Source organism: Bombina bombina, chromosome 10, assembly GCF_027579735.1.
Source record: "Bombina bombina isolate aBomBom1 chromosome 10, aBomBom1.pri, whole genome shotgun sequence".
NCBI classification, from domain to species: Eukaryota; Metazoa; Chordata; class Amphibia; order Anura; family Bombinatoridae; genus Bombina; species Bombina bombina.
In genome coordinates this window covers 164,289,560-164,306,241 of record NC_069508.1, presented here as the reverse complement: position 1 = coordinate 164,306,241, position 16,682 = coordinate 164,289,560, and the positions used below count along the sequence as shown (strand labels likewise).

The following is a 16,682-nucleotide window of genomic DNA, read 5'->3' as shown; positions in this document are numbered from 1 at the left end:
TTTGGGCAAGCCTTTAAAATGTAAATATTACTATGATCACATTGCTTGACAGTTTCAGTAAGGCTGGCCCTTTAAATAATTGTTATCAAATCAATAATCCTTCCTGGAGGTTGCATTGCACTTCCAGAGGATTTTTAAAATCCTCTAGAAGTGCAATGCAACCTAATGACAGAAACACAATTCAGTGCCTCTGGGGAGAGAGATTTCTTTTTTACTGACTGGTTAAATGCCTTTCCCAGGAAGGATTATTGATAACAAAACAATTATTTGATAAGATTAAAGGGCCAGCCTTACACTTACTTACTGAAACTTTCAAGCAATGTGATCATAGTAATATTTACATTTTAAAGGCTTGCCCAAAAGAAAATGATAATGAATACACAAATCACAATCACATTGTTGTAAGCAATAAAGCAATTGTAAATATGAATGAATTTCAATCGATTGTGTGACTTTTTGGCCAGGCTTACTACTGATTACTAGTACTAGTACTCAGTGTATCATACCGTGTAGACCACCAGACCACCTCCCCACCCTCACCTGATCTCAGAATAGATCAGACAGATTACTAAAGAAATAGAAGAAGATCAAGATGATGATCACTGTCAGTCAGACTGTCACACACCGACATGGACATCTGACACCCCCGCACACAGCACTGAGATCATGAATGATGACACACACTGACAGTGACAGACAGTGACTTACCCTAGTTACTTCTGCTTCACGTGGTTCACTTTCACTTGGCGCTTGCTGCCGCCCTACCAGCCTGCCTGCTGCCTACAGTTGTGTCGCAGCACGTCGTCCCGCTCTCGGCTGCTCCCGCTCTCTCTATAGTGACGTCGTCTTCCTCCTGAGTCCTGCGCATGCGCAGTCACTAGTGTTGTGACTATTTGCTCCTCCCCCGACTTAGCCTGCGCCCTGTTCATCTCCGGACCGGTCACGTTCCTACTGGGTGGTGCTGCATGTGAGTCACTGTGACTGTGTCAGCAGCCAGACATTGCTGAGGAACGTGACCGTCTGTCTGTGGCTGCATGTCCTGCCCCTGCTCCTCCGACTAGAGTGATGATTGATTCCTTTCTACTGAGTGAGTCTAGTCTAATGGAGTTGGAGCAGTAGATTGATCACAGTCAGTCACTGACGTCACGGTTACATACGTTGGTTGGGTCACTCACACGGACGGACGGAGTCGGACCCCCCCCATGTACTATATTACATTAATTAAAGAAGTTAAGTAATACAACAACGCCACACAATCACTTACTATTCAGAAATAAAAAGTTAAACAGTAACATAACATTTACAAATACAATCAAAATCAAATACTATTTACTAACACAGCTGGTGGTGGTGTCACCCCCCTTTATGGTGTCACCCGGGTGCGGGCCGCCCCCCCCCGCCCCCCCCCTAGTGACGCCACTGTGTGTCAGTATGTGAGATGTTTGTGTGTGTCAGTGTGTGAGATGTTTGTGTGTGTCAGTGTGTGAGGAGGTGTAAGAGTCAGTATATGAGGTGTGTCAGTATGTGAGAAATTTGTGTGTGTCAGTGTGTGAGGTGTTTGTGTGTCAGTCTTTGAGGAGGTGTAAGAGTCAGTATGTGAGGTGTGTCAGTATGTGAGAAGTGTGTGTGTGTAAAAGTCAGTATGTGAGGAGGTGTAAGAGTCAGTGTGTCAGTATGTGAGGTGTAAAAGTCAGTATGTGAGGAGGTTTAGGGGTCAGTATATGTGTAACTGTCCTTGCAGTGTGTGGAATTATAGCCAGAGACTGAGCTGTGCGAGTCCTTGTATGTCACGGTCATGTGATTTCACGTGTTTGTGTAGCGTAGCATTGTCTACTCTGAGTCCGTGAATCCTGCTTCACTCTTTCACTCATTGTATACTACCGATAGTCACCACAGTATTTCCTGCTCTCCCCGCCCCCGTGTCATTGTTTTTTTCTGCTATCCCCGCCCCCGGGGTCACGGTGTTTCCTGCCCTCCCCGCCCCCAGGGTCACAGTTTTTCCTGTTCTCCCCGCCCCGGGGTCTGAAGACCGCTCTGCTGTATTCAGCCAATGAGCGCTGCGGGGCAGGGCCGGGACTGACCGGCTCCGGACCAGAGTACGACACAAATGTGAGCATGGCCCGGGAGAGCGGCACAGTGAGTGTCAGTTTCTGTGGGTAACGTGAGAGGGATTTTAAACGGTCACACACTTTGGCTGCTGTGTGTTGCGCATCAGATGTCCTTGGCAAGCAAGGGGTTAAATGCTTGGTGAAATGCTCAGTGCAGATGGCAGATCTGTGCCCACCTGCGGGTACACTTGGCAGCTGTTGATTACAATGCTAAAGCTTTTATTTGGCAGCTAACGAGTTAAGGCACTGATTGCTGCTGATGATCTAGTTGTGTGACTGAGCAAATACAGAAGCTAAAGTCACGTTTAGTCAGGGTGCTGTTAAACCAGATGCCAGAGGGGCATTATCATTTGTGTGGGTGGTAAGTGATTTGGTTGGGTTGGCAATCAGCTGGGATTTCTGTTCTACCTGGGGCTTAGTTGATAATGGGCCAGGCTTTAAAGGCAATTCGAGGGCAGGGGCTTTACTGGAGATAGGCTTGGTTTTGAGCAGGTGGTTGCTAGCAATAACAAGGGGTTGGTTGGTTTTGGGCAGGGGGCAATGCAGGTATGCTGACAGTAACTGGGGGTTTGACAGATATATAATGCTTCTTGAGGGATGCTCAAATTTTGATGGGTACAATGTGGGAATTCCAGAAACCTGCCTACATATCAGGGCAGAGAACCATTGGCTATAAGTGACCCCCCCTGGGGTTACTTGGGTTCGGAAGTTTTTCTAGAAGGTGCTAAAAATTGCTATTTCCAGGTTATAACTGTATTATAAACATTTATGTCTCTAGGTTGTTGCTTTCCGCCTAGATCTGTTTAGAGGAAGTGGTTTCTTTTTATGCTCCTGGCTACAAAAGCCGCTGTATGAGAGCCTGTGAAATCGGTGAGCTTCTCAGTCATGGGATCCAGATATGGGAAGTGATCACTTCTTACTCACAAGAGTTTCACAATCCATTAGTGCCAATGACCATAAGAGCAGTTTTTGTTATTAGAAGGAAGTGTCAAATAATAAATAAACACAGTATGGCAGTCTGCCAAACTATCTGACAAAAGGTGAAACGTGTGACTGCACCAGCTCAGTACGCTCGATCTGCTTCACTGACCTGGGGTTCTGTGTAAGGTATGTTTAGCTATACATATATATGTATATGTTTTATCACAGATCAGCTGTATGCAGGGACATGCCCATGTCTGCCTGGGGTGTAGGGTGTACACATTAGCTGCAGGGGAATCCTTTCAATTACCTTAAAATATTAATAGGCAGTGATTTTCATGTTGTACTGTGGGAGCCTGTGGGGTCGAGTTATGTCTTAGGTGTGAGAGATACTGCAAGTGAGTTTGTGGAGTGAATCCTTTTGCCAGGGAGCCTAATATCGTAAAATTTTACCTCTTGCTCCCATTTGTTTGAAAAATATTATGTTATATTACACAGTCTCCCTCTCCATTGCTTATTGCTCTCTGCTGCTTCTGAATTGTGTTGTATAGTTTTACTCTGAAAATTTGACATCCATCCTGCCCTGCAATGTCCATCTTGGTTCAGAACATATGTTTACAGCTTGTGGGGTTGTAAATGGGAATATAGTGACCATTTTCCTGAGGTTTTCAAAAATCTGCACATCTCATCACTCTATCACGTACATGCATGTGTCGTATAGCAGACACACATCCTGTGTACTGTAAATTAAAGGGTCAGTCTACTCCATAATTTTGTTTAAAAAGCTAGATAATCCCTTTATTACCCATTCCCCAGTTTTGCATAACCAGCACTGTTATATTAATATACTTTTTTTTTTTTTTTTTTTTTTTAAATAATTTTTATTGTGGTTTAATACCGGTATACAAGCATTAAATGCTAACATAAATTTGGTTACAAAACATATGCATATACAAGGAATAATCAAAGGTAACATTATGTCTAAGCTTTTTTTTTTTTTTTTTAAAGGAAAAACAAGACATGAGAGTAATACTTGTCAATCATTACAGAGTACCTACATTTCGGGCCCAGGGGGCCTCTCATAGCTTTATTATGCTGTAGTCTCAAGAGTTCAAGTAGGTATGTCATCAATAGATTAGACCTCTAAAGGGTCTTTTTAGGAAACCACATTATTCATTTTATATACAATTTAAATTATATGAGCAAAGTAGCACAATATATAAAACGTATCATTTTGTATCATGTGCTAGTTGCCGACAAGAGTAGCCAAAGGGGAGATAGAGTGGGTTAGGAATGGGGATACGGGTGTAGGGGAGAAAGGGAGGGGGAGAGAGGAAAAAAAAAAAAAAAAAAAAGGGGGTTTGGGGGAAAGAGGAGGAAAGAGAAATGTAGGATAGGCTGTAGGGTGCAAGGACCTCTAGCTCCGAAGAGGAAAGTCGCCCTGCCTGCCATGTTAAGATGGGCCTGGAATATTTTCATTGGTTCCTGGCCCTCCCTTATAATCTACCTGAGTGACTCCCAGACCTCCCACACCTGTGCGTGTAAAAGTGATTTGTTTTGCTGGTTGAAAATCGGACCCTCCATGAGTTCCAAGTAGGTCATTATTCTAACCACATCGTTCCAAGTTGGGAGTGTTTTCTGTTTCCATAGTCTGGCTATTGATAGCTTAGCCGCAGTAAGCAAATAAATGCTAAGAAGGTCTGTCGGTGTTGTCGATGTTTTAATGTCTAGATGGAAGAGCAGGGTCTGTGGGGTGGTCCCTAGAAGGGGGTCTAGTTGTGTACATCTATGCGAAATCTCCGCCCAAAAGGGCTGTAATGCTTGGCACTCCCACCAGATATGGACTGGCGATCCCACCAACCCGCAATCCCTCCAGCACAGCGGGGAGTTCAGGCATGAGATCTTAAAAAGTCTCAACGGTGTGAGGTGCCATTGTGTGCAAATTTTAATGTATAATTCTAGTAGAGTGATGCAATGTAGCGCCCGCTTAGTGAGTGCGGCTGCTTTGGACCAGTTGTCCTGTTCAGCATGGAAGTGAAGATCTCTTTCCCAGGACATGATATGAGCTGACTTGAAGAAAGTGGGAGGGTTTATTAGATCTCTGTATGAGATTGATAGAGCCCGGGGAGTCTTAATGGCAGAGGCCCATCTCTTTTCCCAATTAGTAGGTTCACGTAACGGCTTGTCAAGGAAGCCCCATGACTTCAGTAGGCTACGAAGCCTCCAAAACTCAAATCGTAAGATTTGCGGAGGGTTATGATTAGAGAGGAAGTCCGATGTCTTGATAAAACGCCCGCTTGGAAATAAATCAGCTATACACTTTATGCCTTGGACTTGCCACAAGTATGGATGCGAGTCCCTCAGAGCTGCTAGCAAGCCCTTGAGGGAGTGGATAGGGGAGGGATGAGGGGCAATTTGTGGCAATGAGCGGATTCTATCCCAGAAGCGCAGCGCATGCAGAACAATGAAGTTCTGAATCTTGTAGGAGGATCTGACATGTCTAGGTACCCATATGAGGTCTGCTAATCTAAGCTGGCCAGGGAGGGAGGCCTGTTCTAGTATCTGCCATTTACTGTGGACTGTGATCTCGTTCCATGGGAGGATGTGGGCCATTCTGGAGGCTTCATGGTAATAGAATAAGTTAGGGGTGCCTGCGCCCCCGCTGTGGAAGGGCTGCTGCATTATTCTCGTGGCTACCCTAGGATGTTTGTTCCTCCAAACGTATGTATTGCATATGTGTTGGAATTTACCAATAAGAGTTTTAGGAATTGGTATGGGTAGTGAGCGGAACAGGTAAGTGAGTTTAGGTAGTAAGACCATCTTGAATGCCGCTATGCGTCCTAACCAGGAGATGCATGGAACACTCCACTTGTCAGCATTCTCTTGAAAATGCCGTAGTAGGGGGTAAAAATTAGCCTCCAAAATAGTGGATATATTATGAGAGAGGTACACTCCCAGGTGCTTGATCTTATGTTGAGACCAATTAAAGGTGTACAACTTCTTTAATGCTGAGAGCTTCATATTAATATACTTTTTACCACTGTGGTTACCTTGTATCTAAGTCTCTGCAGACTGCCCCCTTGTTTCAGTTCTTTTAACAGACTTGCATTGTAGCCGATCAGTGCTGACTCCTAGGTAACTTAAGCATGAGCACTATGTTATCCATATGGTACACATGAACTAACGCCCTCTAGCTGTGCAAAACAGTGTATTTATAGAGATAAGAGGTGGCCTTCAATGTCTTTGAAATTAGCATATGAGCCTACCTAGGTTTAGCTTTGAACTAAGAATACCAAGACAACAAAGCAAATTTGATGATAAAAGTAAATTGGAAAGTTGTTTACAATGGCATGCCCTATCTAAATCATTAAAGTTTAATTCTGACTAGACTGTCCCTTTAAAGATTAATGCACGGATGTCAGCTTCAGGAACCAGCTATAATTTTGATGGCTTCTTTTATATTGGGATTTATCAATTACTGCTATAAGTAAACTGTTAAGACTTGGTGCTGCGTGCATTTGCTAACGCACACTCACTTCACTATGCCCCTTACAGGTAATATCACCATAGCAATCCACTGAAATGTTCTGTGTTTTATTGGGAATATAATTTTACACACACACTATATGGCTAAAAGTATGTGGACACCATTACTAATTACATTTGGAAATTTCAGCCACACCCATTGCTAATAGGTTAATTAAAGCCAGAGATAGTCGTGACATCTCCATAGACCAACACTAGTAGTAAGATGGGTTTTACTGAAGAGCTCAGTGGCTTATGCAATATCTGCCCTACTAGATCTGTTCCAATCAACTGTAAGTGCAATTATTGTTGAGCCTCCAGGATTAACAACAGCTCAGCACAAAGTTGTAGAGCACTAAAAAAACAAACACATAGAGTGGGTAAGTTAGTGCTGAAGCGTATAGAGCAGGTCTTTCTAAACTGTGTATCGTGACACATTAGTGTGTCAGCGGCAGTGTGTAGGTGTGTCCCTGCTTCAGCACATTTTTTTTTTTTTTAATTTTTTTTTTTTTACATTTTTGTTTGGTTTCCGACTTTCCTCCTGCCTGCTATACATATCACGTAGTTGACACGTGATTGATACCTAGTGTGTCACAGATCATTTTAACCTAATGGTGCAGCTTAGCGGGAACTGAAACTATTCACATTGGCTCCTAACTGCACGTGTAGTCTCCTCACGTGTAGTCTCCTCAATCGGCTCGTGACTGCACGTGTAGTCGATGAGTGAGACAGCAGTGTGTTTGCAGCGCGGGCAGTAGTCAGTCGGACTCGCAGAGCTCTGAGGGCAGCAGCTTAAACGCCAAGCTGAAGTCAGTTTTTTTTTTCCAGCTAGCTCCCAGTAGTGCATTGCTGCTCCTGCTCTTGATATATGGATAGGAAGTTGAAGCTTAAAATGCTTGATGATGAAATGTGAGTGTCTATCTAATATTCCACCAAATATTCAGAAACTGTGTTCATCCCATCAACCTCATACATCCCATTAAAATAGTAAGAAGCTATTGGTGCTAAACATTTTTTAATTCTTGCACATACTTACTGTTACTTCTAAATACTTTTTGTAATTATATATTTTATGTATGTGTCCGTATTTCTTAAAACTAGTTAGTTTAACCTCCTGTTTGCTTGTACAACTGAATTACTGTGTTGCAAAATGATGTAGGTCTAAAAAGTGTGTCACCAACATGAAAAGTTTGGAAAGCTCTTGTATAGAGCATACAAATACCTGTCATATGTTGTATCACTTACTATAAAGGTCCAGACTGCCTCTGGAAGCCACATTAGCACAAGAACTGTGGGTCAGAAGCTTTATGAAATTGGTTTCCAATGCGACCAAGTAGCTGTATACCAGCCTCACATCAGCAAACACAATGCCAATGGCCGAGCAGTTGTACACCAGCCTCACATCAGCATACACAATGCCAATGGCTGAGCAGTTGTACACCAGCCTCACATCCGCAAACACAATGCCAATGGCAGAGCAGTTGTACACCAGCCTCACATCAGCTTACACAATGCCAATGGCTGAGCAGTTGTACACCAGCCTCACATCGGCATACACAATGCCAATGGCTGAGCAGTTGTACACCAGCCTCACATCGGCATACACAATGCCAATGGCTGAGCAGTTGTACACCAGCCTCACATCGGCATACACAATGCCAATTGCTGAGCAGTTGTACACCAGCCTCACATCGGCATACACAATGCCAATGGCTGAGCAGTTGTACACCAGCCTCACATCGGCATACACAATGCCAATGGCTGAGCAGTTGTACACCAGCCTCACATCGGCATACACAATGCCAATGGCTGAGCAGTTGTACACCAGCCTCACATTAGTGTACACAATGCCAAGCATCGGTTTGAGTGTTGGGTCATCTTAGTGTTACTGGATACATAGACATTTGGGTGCTTCCAACATTGTGGCAGCAGTTTGGGGAGGTTCCAGCATGACTGTGCCCCTGTGCACAAAGTAAGCTTCATGAAGACATGGTCTGCCGAGTTTTGTTGGGGACTCGAGTGATCTGCACAGACTCTACCTCACTGAACACCTTTGGGATAAATTGGAATGTTGATTGTTAGCCAAATCTTCTCGTCCAATAAATTACTACTGTAATTATTCTCAGTGCCAGACCTCACACATATAATCTTTTAGCTGAATGAACACAAATTCCCACAGATGCGCTCAAATCTTGTAAAAAGCCTTCGCAGATGAGTGGGGTATATTATAACATACCAGTGCACTCTGGACTAAACCAATATAACCATATTTACTAAGCAAACCTATCACAAAAACTGACTTCCTTACCAGACTGACAATATGTCAAACACTTTCACATATGAACCAGTCGGAATACTACCAGTAAAAGAAAGTAGTAACCAGTCTGTTAAACCTAGGTACAATAAACATGGCATGACAATAATTACAGTAGTAACCGCATAATTTGATATAGTGTGCTGAAAATGATATAATCTCATATTTGTATATATTTATACTGTAAGTGTGTGTATGTACTGTGTATGTGTGTATATATATATATATATATATATATATATATATATATATATATATATACACACACACAGACACACTCTACCACTTTGGAGATATCCAGGTACCTTGGACTTGAGACCTGTGTAATCTGCAGTCTGTTTGTAAACATCATGTGACTAGTGCTGGATTATACCCAGGGAATTATCCGTTCACCAATAGTTGATAGTGCTTGTTTTTTGGGATTTATGTAGATATTGCAGTTATGAGTTCTATTGTTATTGTGTTCTATAAAGGCACAGACAGTGTGCACAGCTTCACTAGATTGTAGACTTATATTGTCAGCTTATGCCATAGAAGCAGAATCCTGCTCTTCAGCTATAGATGGATTGTATCAAGTAATTATGTGGTCTGTGATAATCCTTCCATGCAAAAGAGGTGGCTGTATAGCAGTGCATTTGGGACTTAGGGAACATTGTTATCTTTAATGCAACCTCTTAAAGTAAAGCAGAATTTAGTACCGGGCACTGGGGAGACCCTTAATGACAGCTTGTGCCTCTATGTAAAAGGGGCATTATAGACTTTGAGATGGAAATGTAAAATGATAAATGAGATAGATATAGATATAATTTATATATAGATATAATTTATATATATATACAAAAAAACTCTACAATATACTTTCATTATTTATTTTGCCCCCTTTCCCATAATTCCCTTCTGAAATTGTGAGCTTTTCAGTTCCTGTTAGAAATGGAAGTGCAGAACACGGTTATATTCCACACAACCATTGGCTGCCTACTCATGTTACACTTTTGTCAATATTTAAACAGCTAATTAAACTTTAAAAAATGCATCTACATATTTTTTCTCAAACTAATCTTTTCTTTGACTGCATCATTCTATCTAGCATTTATTTAGTGTTTAACGTCCCTTTTAAAGGGACAGTATACTGTAAAATAGTTTTTCCCTTAATTTGTTTTCAATAACTTATACTAGCTGCATAATATACATTTTATAAGAAATTGCTTCTTTAGGTTTAACAATATAAATTAAATAGCTGGTTTTGTTCTTTGATACCACAACCCATCAAAATGGGTTGAGCTTGCAGGGAAGTCAGATAATCCTTATGTCATTACTTTCTCTACACAAATACTCCCTTATTTATTTTATATTGGTATGCCAAATCCCAATACTTAGAAAAAACAATTGGAAATAAACATGTTATTGCTTATCTATCCTACGTCCCACTGGGAGTGTAATTTCTTCTGCTAGCTATGTTTACACAGCTTTTTTTTTGATAACCTATACTTAAAGGGACATGAAACCCAAAGCTTTTCTTTCATGATTCAGATACAGCATACATCTTTCCAATTTACTTCTACTATCAATTTTGCTTCATTCCCTTGTTATACTTTCTTGAAGGAGCAGCAGTGCCCTACTGGAAGCTAGCTGAACAAATCTCCCTGCTCCTGAGCCTAAGTAGGTATATTTTTCAACAAAAGATACCAAGACAACAAAGCAGTTTAGATTAAAGAAGTAAATTGGAACGTTGTTTTAAAAAAGTATGCTCTATCTGAATCATGAAAGAAAAAGTTGGTGTTTTCATGAACCGTTTAGTAAAGGTAGTGATACCACAGACAAAATCAACCATTTCAAATGCTGCTATGAAGGTAAATAGTTTAGTACAGTCCAGCAGGTAAAATGCATCATTGGGAACAATTTAAAGGTGAGAAAATGTTAGGGTAAACTGTCCCTTTAATGCCAGCTTGTGCCTCTGTCTAGGTTTTAGGGTCCCTTAATGCCAACTCATGCCTAGGTATCAGGGACACTTAATACCAGCTTGGGCCTCTGTCTGAGGACAATGCCCTGCAGTTTCTTGCTGTGATACTGTGCTGCACATGATGGCATACAACTAGACTTGCTGCAGTTATTGGGTGTGGCATATACTGGTTACTAGAAAGAGCCACCGTTACTGGGTATAGTAGAGCCTAGTTACCAGACCGTCATGCCCCTTACTGGTTATAGAAGAGCCTAGCTACCAGACCGTCATGCCCATTGCAGGATATAGAAGAGCCTAGCTACCAGACCGGCATGCCCATTGCAGGATATAGAAGAGCCTAGCTACCAGACCGTCATGCCCATTGCAGGATATAGAAGAGCCTAGCTACCATACCCTCATGCCCATTGCCGCAGGATATAGAAGCGCCTAGCTACCAGACTGTCATGCCCCTTACTAAGTATAGAAGAGCCTAGCTACCAGACTGTCATGCCCATTAGTGGGTATAGAAGAGCCTAGCTACTAGACTGTCATGCCCATTGCAGGATATAGAAGAGCCTAGCTACCAGACTGTCATGCCCATTGCAGGATATAGAAGAGCCTAGCTACCAGACTGTCATGCCCATTGCAGGATATAGAAGAGCCTAGCTACCAGACTGTCATGCCCATTGCAGGATATAGAAGAGCCTAGCTGCCAGACTGTCATGCCCATTGCAGGATATAGAAGAGCCTAGCTACCAGACCGTCATGCCCATTGCAGGATATAGAAGAGCCTAGCTACCAGACTGTCATGCCCATTTCAGGATATAGAAGAGCCTAGCTACCAGACCGGCATGCCCATTGCAGGATATAGAAGCGCCTAGCTACCAGACTGTCATGCCCCTTACTAAGTATAGAAGAGCCTAGCTACCAGACTGTCATGCCCATTAGTGGGTATAGAAGAGCCTAGCTACTAGACTGTCATGCCCATTGCAGGATATAGAAGAGCCTAGCTACCAGTCTGTCATGCCCATTGCAGGATATAGAAGAGCCTAGCTACCAGACTGTCATGCCCATTGCAGGATATAGAAGAGCCTAGCTACCAGTCTGTCATGCCCATTGCAGGATATAGAAGAGCCTAGGTACCAGACTGTCATGCCCATTGCAGGATATAGAAGAGCCTAGGTACCAGACTGTCATGCCCATTGCAGGATATAGAAGAGCCTAGGTACCAGACTGTCATGCCCATTGCAGGATATAGAAGAGCCTAGGTACCAGACTGTCATGCCCATTGCAGGATATAGAAGAGCCTAGGTACCAGACTGTCATGCCCATTGCAGGATATAGAAGAGCCTAGCTGCCAGACCGTCATGCCCATTGCAGGATATAGAAGAGCCTAGCTACCAGACCGTCATGCCCATTGCAGGATATAGAAGAGCCTAGCTACCAGACTGTCATGCCCATTTCAGGATATAGAAGAGCCTAGCTACCAGACCGGCATGCCCATTGCAGGATATAGAAGCGCCTAGCTACCAGACTGTCATGCCCCTTACTAAGTATAGAAGAGCCTAGCTACCAGACTGTCATGCCCATTAGTGGGTATAGAAGAGCCTAGCTACTAGACTGTCATGCCCATTTCAGGATATAGAAGAGTCTAGCTACCAGACCGGCATGCCCATTGCAGGATATAGAAGAGCCTAGCTACTAGACAGTCATGCCCCTTACTGGGTATAGAAGAGCCTAGCTACCAGACCAGCATGCCCCTTACTGGGTATAGAAGAGCCTAGCTACCAGACTGTCATGCCCCTTACTGGGTTTAGAAGAGCCTAGCTACCAGACCAGCATGCCCCTTACTGGGTTTAGAAGAGCCTAACTACCAGACTGTCATGCCCCTTACTGGGTTTAGAAGAGCCTAGCTACCAGACCGGCATTCCCATTGCAGGATATTGACAAGCCTAGCTACCAGACAGGCATGTCCATTACTGGATATAGAAGAGCCTAGCTACCAGACCGGCATGTCCCTTACTGGGTATAGAAGAGCAAACTGTGCGGTGCCTAAAGATTAAGTTTATATACAGTATGTGATGATCATGTGTGCATCACTGCCCTACACTGGCAATCCCTTACTTATTACACGTTGTGCACAAACTGCGGTGCCTAAAGATTTATTTTATATACAGTATGTGATGATCATGTGTGCATCACTGCCCTACACTGGCAATCCCTTACTTATTACACGTTGTGCACAAACTGCGGTGCCTAAAGATTTATTTTATATACAGTATGTGATGATCATGTGGGCATCACTGTTCTACACTGGGAATCTCTTACTTATTACACGTTGTGCACAAACTGCGGTGCCTAAAGATTAAGTTTATATACAGTATGTGATGATCATGTGTGCATCACTGCCCTACACTGGCAATCTCTTACTTATTACACGTTGTGCACAAACTGCGGTGCCTAAAGATTTATTTTATATACAGTATGTGATGATCATGTGTGCATCACTGTTCTACACTGGCAATCCCTTACTTATTACACGTTGTGCACAAACTGCGGTGCCTAAAGATTTATTTTATATACAGTATGTGATGATCATGTGGGCATCACTGTTCTACAATGGGAATCTCTTCCTTACTTATTACACGTTGTGCACAAACTGCGGTGCCTAAAGATTTATTTTATATACAGTATGTGATGATCATGTGTGCATCACTGCCCTACACTGACAATCCCTTACTTATTACACGTTTGTGCACAAACTCTGCGGTGCCTACGGATTCAGACTTAGATTTGAACTTGGCACAAAAGGTCTGATATTTCTTAGATTGTTGTGGTTTTGGATACTGCGTTGTACGTGCTGAAATCAGTGACAGTATAAAAACACACATAAATACCTTCTTTACTGCCAGCTGCAAATCTCTGCATCCCAGATAAAACCTCATTCATCTGCTCTGTCTTCTCTCTGCACTAAAATAAAACCCTTGACTGGATGTTTGTGTGAGACCAGCTGAAAAATTGTGAGATGAGAGTAGCAAGTTCCCCATGTGTAATACTCGTGAGGTACCATCAAGGGTTAATGTGTACAAATGAATCCATGTCCTGCTTGGCAACAAGAAACTTTTGGCTGGCTTTCCAGTTTTGTGAATGTTTGCTCACCTGAGTGTGTATTTACTAAAGGCACTCAGTGTTTTCATCCAGCCCTATACTAACAATAGCTCTGCATGATTTCATATCGAAAGTAAATCTCAACAGCAGCTGACAGTCTGTACAGTGTATGGGATATTTACATTTCTGCAAGCATATTTCAAATGGTAGAAAGGCATAAGTTACAACAACCGTCTGGTTTTGTCTCCAAATGGTTTCCAATATGAAAACAATGGTGGAGGCTGCAAGTATTTATATTATTGTATTGTTTGCAACATATGATTTAATTTTGCTGCCTTTTTAACTGTGACTTTATTGGAAGTGGCTTAGATTCTGCTTGATGCATTTTCTTTATTTTTTTTTCTGTTTGTTGAATTTTGTCCAAATGTGCCAGTGTGCAGCTAAACTGTTCAGTTTTTGTTAAAGGACCAGTAAATACAGTAGATTTGCATAATGAACTCATGCATGATAACAAGACAATGCAATAGCACTTAGTCTGAACTCCAAATGAGTAGTAGACATAACTTTGAAATTAGTCAGAAAAAAAACATCTATTTCCTCTCCCACTGCATCATGTGACGGCCATCAGCCAATCACAAATGAATATAGGTATATTCTGTGAACTCTTGCACATGCTCAGTAGGAGCTGGTGACTCAAAAAGTGTAGATATAAAAAGACTGCACATTTTGTTAATGGAAGTAAATTGGAAAGTTTTTTTAAAATTACATGCTCTATCTAAATCATGAAAGTTTAATTTTGACTTGAGTTTCCCTTTTAAGGGTCAGATTAGTAAAGTATCGAGTAATGATAGAATTATATATAGCGCTGTCATTTCTGCTATTCACAAAAGCAAGGCTTGCATCTTGTCTGAGGAGCAGTGTACCCTGGGCTTGGTTTAATGCTTTTTGAGCTGGGATTTTTAGATACATATTATTTTTCAAACCAGGAAAATGGCAATTTAGCTGCTAGATCTAGACCCCTTCTTTTGTCTATTTTTGGGAATTATGCTACTTGCAGATTTCTAACCCCCGGACTGCTAAAAATCTGATGTTTAAAATATAATATACACCACTATATATTACCGTTTAAATGAAAATTACTAATAATTGTTCTACCTTTTTGATGGAAATACTTTTATTACGTGTTTGTTTCGCTGATTAGAGAAATAGCAGGAGTGAATACTTTAAAGGGATTGAAACCCAAATGTTCTCGTTCATGAGTCAGATACAGTACACAATGTTAAGCAACTTTGCAATTTACTTATGTTATCAATTTTGCTTCATTCTCTTAGTATCCTTTATTGAAGGTGCAGCAATGCACTACTGGAAGCTAGCTGAACACATATATAAGCCAATGACAAGAGGCACACGTGCAGCCACCAATCAACATCTTGCTCCCAGTTCCTAACCCTACTTAATGATTATTTTCAACAAAGGATACCAAGAGAACAAAATAAATTGGATAATACAAGTAAATTGTAAGCGCTATCTGAATAATGAAATAAATATTTGGGGTTTTATGTCCCTTTTTAAGTAGTGAGAAACTGACGGGCGATAATTTATGCATGCTTTACAATCCGGGGCTGACCATAGACGCACAAATGTATTTTTGAGAGAAGATGCTAGTCTTACCGCAGAAGTTTTGTCTCTTATGAGGAGGGATATGAAGAATGTGCAATGTAAGCAATACGCTGGCTATTTTCAGTTCCAGTTAGACATTATTGTAATTAGCGATTCTGTAGATCATACACATTATTTGTGTAGCTGCGTGGGGTTTAAATGTTGTGTTTGATTTTGCAGGGTTTGGACTCTGGCTTTGTTCCAAGCATTCAGGATTTTGATAAGAAACTTGCAGAGTCTGATGCCTACCTACAGATCTTAATAGACCAGGTAAAGGTAAGTTGTCTGAAACTCCTTTTGCTTCAAAATCTCTTGTTCTGCCAGCTGAGCATATTATAGGGAACATCCTGCTACCTTTTTCCTCCTGGATTCATTTTTACAATCTCTTTCGGTGTAGGTGGCAGCCGTGTGTGGTACAGGCTGCTTCCCTGCAGGCTTCTTGCCCTGTGGGTCATACATGCCCTCTTCTGGGATCCCTGCCCTGCCAATGGACACCCCGTAGTACGCAGTAAAACAGCCTATTTGATGGGGTTTAGTCACTTTAGATGTACACTTTCACTCCACTCTGTTTTCAGTAAGCAAGCGTTTGTATGCTTCCATATAAGCACACACCGAGGTGCACACCCCAACTTCCCAAAGGGCACCTGCTGTCTGTCCTTCTGTACAGGTGTTTTTAGTGAGACCCCGTATTATATGGATCACTAGTCTACCATGGTTTGTCACATGGGGATGTTATTCGCAATTAGCTTGCAATGCCGAGACAAATCTGGCGCAAAGAACTGGGTGCAGTCTCCAGTAAACGTGCCTTCTTATACTGGGCAGGGTAAGTGACTGGGCTTGGATTCCAGTTGTGCTTAAATCTGTATAGTTCTTCACAACTTTACCTTTTCTTAAAACATTTGATATTACTCATTGATTAGGAGTATTTTTTTTCCATCTTTTTTAATGTTTTAACCTTTTGAGAGTCTGAGGGTAACAATTTGCAAACACACACACACTAGTCACAAAAATGTGTTTTTATTCCGATTGTGATGGATGATTATTATATTATAAAATATGAACACATGATTAGCCTGCAGGGTGGTCTCTAATGAAATGAACAGCGATT

At 41.9% G+C, this 16,682-nt stretch overlaps 1 protein-coding gene across 5 annotated transcripts in view; it reads left to right on the top strand.

The window, feature by feature from the left end:
• OSBPL9 (oxysterol binding protein like 9) overlaps positions 1–16,682 on the top strand; it is a 253,106-nt gene that overhangs the window by 143,837 nt on the left and 92,587 nt on the right. For 2 of the 5 annotated variants that reach the window (XM_053693485.1, XM_053693484.1), the window contains exon 5: positions 15,755–15,850. In XM_053693485.1, the coding sequence (XP_053549460.1) occupies positions 15,755–15,850 (96 nt within the window). Of the gene's footprint in view, positions 1–1,989; positions 2,137–3,198; positions 3,216–15,754; positions 15,851–16,682 lie in introns of those variants that run through there. The other 3 variants (XM_053693488.1, XM_053693487.1, XM_053693486.1) reach the window with 3 other exon arrangements.